The 5,901-nt window shown below is 37.7% G+C and overlaps 1 protein-coding gene across 1 annotated transcript; it reads right to left on the bottom strand.

Annotated features, from left to right (window-relative positions):
- Positions 1 to 672: 672 nt before the first annotated feature.
- LOC139490130 (uncharacterized) lies at positions 673 to 2,575 on the bottom strand. Its single transcript, XM_071276981.1, has 2 exons — positions 1,876 to 2,575; positions 673 to 1,550 (listed from the first exon to the last, which is right to left on the bottom strand). Exons 1-2 carry the CDS (start codon positions 2,573 to 2,575, stop codon positions 673 to 675), a joined length of 1,578 nt encoding a protein of 525 aa, XP_071133082.1.
- Positions 2,576 to 5,901: the final 3,326 nt, after the last annotated feature.

Below are 5,901 nucleotides of genomic sequence, written 5' to 3'. Positions count from 1 at the left end.
GACTGGCCAATAGTTGCGAGCACATGCATTATCTCTTAAAAGTACTAAATCACCTTCCTCCATATTACTGTTATGTTCATTTTTGTCGAATTTGTAGACGGTTTAAATATTCGTTATGCCAGCGGTTCCAAAACTCTTCTGCTCGAAACTGAGTGCGCTTCCATTGAGATCTCAACATGTCTTAATTTCCAAATGTTGGAAAAGAAACATTGTCCCGATTTGTGTTATGTGTTAGAAGCATTGCCGGACAAAGAACACATGGTGATTCGGGGTCCGTTGACACTGGAACCAAGGGTCTTGCATTCAAAATTGCTGTTACCTCCGATAACAAGGTAGGTAGAACTTCATGCGTAAGATTTTTCGAACCTTCTCATAATAACATTGAATCGAGAATCTTACGTGAAACACCAATCATCCTTTCCCACATTCCTACCACAGGATATCGTTGTTTGAGAGAAAACTTTTCACAGAGTCTTTTTCAAAAAATTCAGTGATCATATTTAACTCGTTTAAACAGCCAACAAAATTTGTTCCTCTTTCTGAACGAAACTGTTTAACTTCACCCCTTAAGGCAATGAAGAAACGCAACGCATTTATAAATGAAGCTCTGCTGAGCTCCTCTATGACCTCTATATGAATTGCTCTACTGACGAGGCATCTAAACATAAGTATTCATCTTTTCTGATTAGCTTGTATTCCACAAAAGCGTCTATAAGCTATGGGCCATGGGCCAAAAGTGTCAACACCGACGAATGTAAATGGCGGGGATGGTTTTAATCTGTCCTTAGGCAAATCTGCCATTTGCTGCCAACTGAAACAACCACGAAGCTTACGACATATCACACATTTATGCAGCACTGAGGAAACTAAACGACGACTGCCTAAAATCCAAAAACCAGCTGTACGGATAGCACCATCTGTGAGGCTTCTGCCTTGATAAGCCACTTTTTCATGGAAGTGTTGAACAATAAGTAATGATATATGGTGGTGTTTTGGTAAGATAATAGGATGTTTTGAAAGATCTGAAAAATCTTTGTAGTTTTGTGAGCGACTACCAACTCTTAAGGTATCATCAACATCAAGTATGGGCGATAGTTGCGAGAGAGAACTGTTATTATGTAACGATGTTCCATGTTTGATACTGTCTATTTCGTGTCTATAATTTTCCGTTTGAACCTCACGTATTATGAATTGTTGAGTCTGTTCAAGAGCATCTGGTTGTTTGTATACATCTACATGTTCAGGTTTATCGTTATGACGTGCTCGATTTCTAACAAGTTGTTTCAATAAGGAAATTGCTCTGACTAAAGTTCTCCATTCTGAAAACTTTGAGAATCTATGTGTTCCTAATCTATGTACATTATTTTGATCTACAAATTGTGTTATAGCTACTTGCACCTCTGGGCGAATCTCCTTGTCACTATCAGCATCAACCAACTGATGTGGACCTTTATCTAAATTTCCAAGGGATGTGTTATAACGAAATTCTGGTCCCTTAATCCATATACTGTTTGATAACTCTGCAGGGTTAATTCCTCGTGTTGCAATATCTGCTGGATTATTTTCATTTGAAACATGACTCCATCATTTTGTGTCACAAAAGACTCGAATTCTTCGCACTCGGTTTTCAACGTATACATGAAACCTCTTTGTCTCATTTGTCAAGTAACCTAACACTATTTTGCTGTCTGAGTAAAAGTACATTTCACTAAATGCTCTTTGACAAGATCCGATAATTCTGCGGCAAGAACAGAGGCGCACAGTTCTAATCGAGGAATAGTATTCCCATGTGAAGGAGCAACCTTCGCATTTCCTTATAAAAAAAACTAACTGTTACATGGTGTGAGTCAATAAATCTCGAATTAGCCACTGCACCTATTGCTTCTTTTAAAGCATCACAAAAGATATGAACTTCTTTGTTCGAAGCTTCTGCATAGGAGATGTCACTATACATATGCAGAATACGGCATTGTTCAAGATCAGGTAATGTATTTATCCACTGTTTCCATGGATGCAGGTAAGTATCAGGTAATGGGTTATCCCATTCAGGGTGTCCTAATGAAGTCATCATATCACGTAAGAGAAGTTTACCACGAACTGCAACAGGGGCTGTGAAGCCAATCGGATCAAACAGCATGAACAGTGAGTTGCTCGTTGATAATACGCCACGCTTGCTAAATGACTTGATATCATGTGCTACTTGAAAGGTAAAACAGTCAGTGTTAATATCCCAAGCTATACCTAGGCTTCTTTGCAAAGGTAAGCAGTCATTCTCAAATTTAAGATCTTTGAGATTTTTAGCCAGATCATCCACAGGAAACTGGCTTAACAGATATTTGCTATTTGAGGCTATTTTATGTAACCTAAGATTACCACCACTCGACAATGCACTTTGTGTTCTCTTAACTAAATCAACAGCTGTCTCAACATTTTGACACGACAACAGACAATCGTCCACGTAAAAGTTGCGGTTTACAAAATCCTTCACATCTTGATCAGCAGTCTCAGCAGATTTTCGAAGTCCATAAAATGCAACTGACGGCGAGGGACTGTTGCCAAATACGTGAACAGTCATACGGTAATCAATCAATGGTTTTTCAATGTCATTTTCAGAATGCTAAATGAAGCGAAGGTTATTACGATGCTCTTCACTCACTTTGAAATTATAGAACATTTGTTCGACGTCAGCAATTACTGCTATAGCCTCTTTTCGAAAACGGAGTAAAATCCCTAACAGGCTGTTTGTGAGGTCTGGTCCTTTTAACAGAACGTTATTTAATGAATGACCATTACTCACTGCGGACGCATCAAATACCACTCTGATATTGTCAGGTTTTCTGAGGTGATATATCCCAAACATAGGTAAGTACCAACATTCAGACGATATAGCCAATGGTGGCGCTATTTCAGAATGACCATTTTCGATGATTTTTCTGCATGAATTGTATGACATGTTCTCGTTTTGTAGAATAAATTTTCAAGCTGTAATCGAAAGATTTTGCTCTCTTTAAAGCTACTTGTTTGTTGTTTTCTAATATTGGCCGATATTCACGGAAGGGCAATGGAGCAACCCAACAACCATCTGATTTTTTAACAAAACCTGAATTCATGATCTTTAAGAATGTATCGTCTTCGATTGATGCTCCATTTTTTTCATCTTTGTCAGTTGTACGGAAAATGTTCGTACCTATTAGTAATTCATTTTGGCAAGATTTAAGAAAAGTATCACGGCCATTACTCAAAATGGTAGTCTTGTTCACATCTACGCAATCTAGAATGCCAGGCGGATGAATTTTCCCGAGACACACTTCACCAATTATTGCCCACCCTAAAGGCAGCTTCTGCGCATATGGGAGGTTACCTTTGCCAAGACGCTGATCGAGTACATGGTGAATTGATATCAAATCTCTTCCTATCAAAAGATCAATCTGTGGATGCTCATCGATTTCAGGAATGTAAGGAGCAATATCTACAAGATGAGGATATTGAATAGCCACATTAGGGGACGCCATTTCCTGTCTATTGCTCGGAATGTCATTACATTCTATGATAATTGGTAAGTCAAACGTACATGACCCATCTAAAGCTTCTACCACTTAGTTTCTAGCTCAACGTCCAGATGTTGTAAATTTCCCAGCACAAGACGACAAAACATATTCAGTTTCTGGTCCATCATCAGAAAAACAAATAAAAGAAATTGGAAGTGGCCAATGACTTGTCACTTTGGTCATCTATTAAAGAATACATCATGTGTGATTGCTCAGGTTGTCCTTTTGGATACACTTTTACTAGCATAAGTATTGAACATGACTTACTGGTGCCAGACACTTGACCACATATTTGTGTGCATGCTGTCTTAACTTCTCCTGATTCATTCTCCCCCTCGTGATATTCTGGGGTTTTGTTCTTTTTAATACTTTCTATATCGGTATGTAAAGCAGAAGGGTGTTCCCGACTTTGACAGACTGAACATTTCAAGAACTCTTTGCAATTTTTTCTTAGATGGCGCTTAGGCCCACAACAGCGAAAACAAATTCCATTCGTTTTTAAGAACTCTCTTCGTTCTGAAATCGGTTTCATGCGAAATCCTTTACATTCATTCAGTAAGTGACTTGTTCCATGCACAGGACATACCGAGTCTGAAATTTTTACTTTATCAGCGAACGGTTTCAACAATGATGTCTTAGTACGTGCACAAGATAACTGAGTTGTTTGTGTTTCCATAACGACTGTTTGTTGTATTTGTAGTATTCTGTACTTTGATTTCTCGACAATCCTCGAAGAAAAAACTGGGGTCATTATTCATTTTTGCCATTCTCTGCAAAGACTTGGTGAACACCGTGAACGGTGGATATACCATTTGATTTTGAGTTACATATCTGGTGGCCTCTGTTGTCCATTTTTCTTGGATATTATATGGCAGTTTTGCTATAATAATGTTTACACCAGCCGATGAATCATAAACACTAAACATTCTTTACATGTCATTCTCTTTAACAGCTTCTATTTCTGAAACTATATCAAAAAGCTCAAATAAACGTTTGTTGTCTTTATTGCCTATTTTGGCAAAGTTATTAAGTTTCTTACGCAAAGCACTTTCTACAATTTCGGGACTTCCAAATATGTCTTGAAGTCTAGGCCAAATTCTGGCTACACCTTAAGATGCGTTTCCTGCATTAGCTGCTCGAATGCTCAATGCTTGTTTGCAACTTTCAGGTCCCAACCATTTTACCAATAAGTCTATTTCGTCAGACGGAGTAACGTTTAATTCACGCATTACATTTGTAAAACTCGCTTTCCAAGATAAGAAATATCCAGGTGTGTCATCATATTTACAGAGCCGTGATAACAACAAGTCCTTTTTAACAATGAATTGTGTAAACTCCCTACAGGCGTCTGTCTGAGTAAACGTGGCAGTAGGCATTTGGTTTACTACTGCTGGTTTAAATGTAGGTGCATCAAAATTTTAATTTTGAGTTAAAGGCGTATTGTCATTTTGATCAGTTTGTTTTAGTATGAATTCTGCAGTACGTCTTTGGACGTCTTCTTTATTTGGCTCTGAAATAGCACAATTGTCATCAAAATTCTCATTCAAGACTCTGAGTTCACATTCCGCTTCCCCTATATCGCGTTTCACACTTAGAAGTTTCATGTCTGCTTGTACGGCTGTTTGTTTACGCATAAGTTCAACTTCTTCTTGTGCAAAGTTTGCTCTGGTCTTTGCAGCTTCAACTTTGACTCATTGTCGTGAAAGCTGAGAGCTTCCACTTGAACATTTAGATTTTCTATCGTCACCAATATTAGACGGTTCTCTAAATGCGTCCGGTGGTTGAATGATTTCTGTTAATTGTTCACTTTCAATTTTATTTAGTTCTTCCATATCAAAGGTTTGCAATATTGCTTCCAGTTTATCTATTGCTTTAGAGACTTGCTGCTGTAACGAACTAGCAATCAAACTATGTGAAGATCTTTCACTAGAACTTTCATCACACCGTCGAGAAACCAAATAGTTGTCATATTTGCGAGAAATTTCTTCATATTCCTTAAAATGTTTCATTAGTTCTTGTTTATAAGTACAAGCTAATGGTTTATATGGGTGTGCTCATGTATATCTCTAAAAATCATGTCTATATATCTGTGTTGAATTCGTAGTTTTGAAGTAAACTGGCTTACATTCTCTTCGAAAACCAATTGTCCTTCTGGAGTAAGTTTCCTTGCCTCACGCAAAGTTCTTTCTGAATCCATGTTTATTCTTCCCGATACCGAGTTTTTTTACTGTAATGTCAAAGATACGCTGAACCTGAGTTGTTATTATCTTTTATTTCAGACCTCCAGAGAGGGTAAAAATATACAAAAATGAATCAAATAAGCACAATGTTCACAATCAACAATTTTCACAAA

The sequence above is a fragment of the Mytilus edulis genome, chromosome 9 (assembly GCF_963676685.1).
Source record: "Mytilus edulis chromosome 9, xbMytEdul2.2, whole genome shotgun sequence".
Classification (NCBI taxonomy): domain Eukaryota; kingdom Metazoa; phylum Mollusca; class Bivalvia; order Mytilida; family Mytilidae; genus Mytilus; species Mytilus edulis.
The sequence above is the reverse complement of the archived record's forward strand: the minus strand, read 5'-3'. Positions and strand labels throughout refer to the sequence as shown.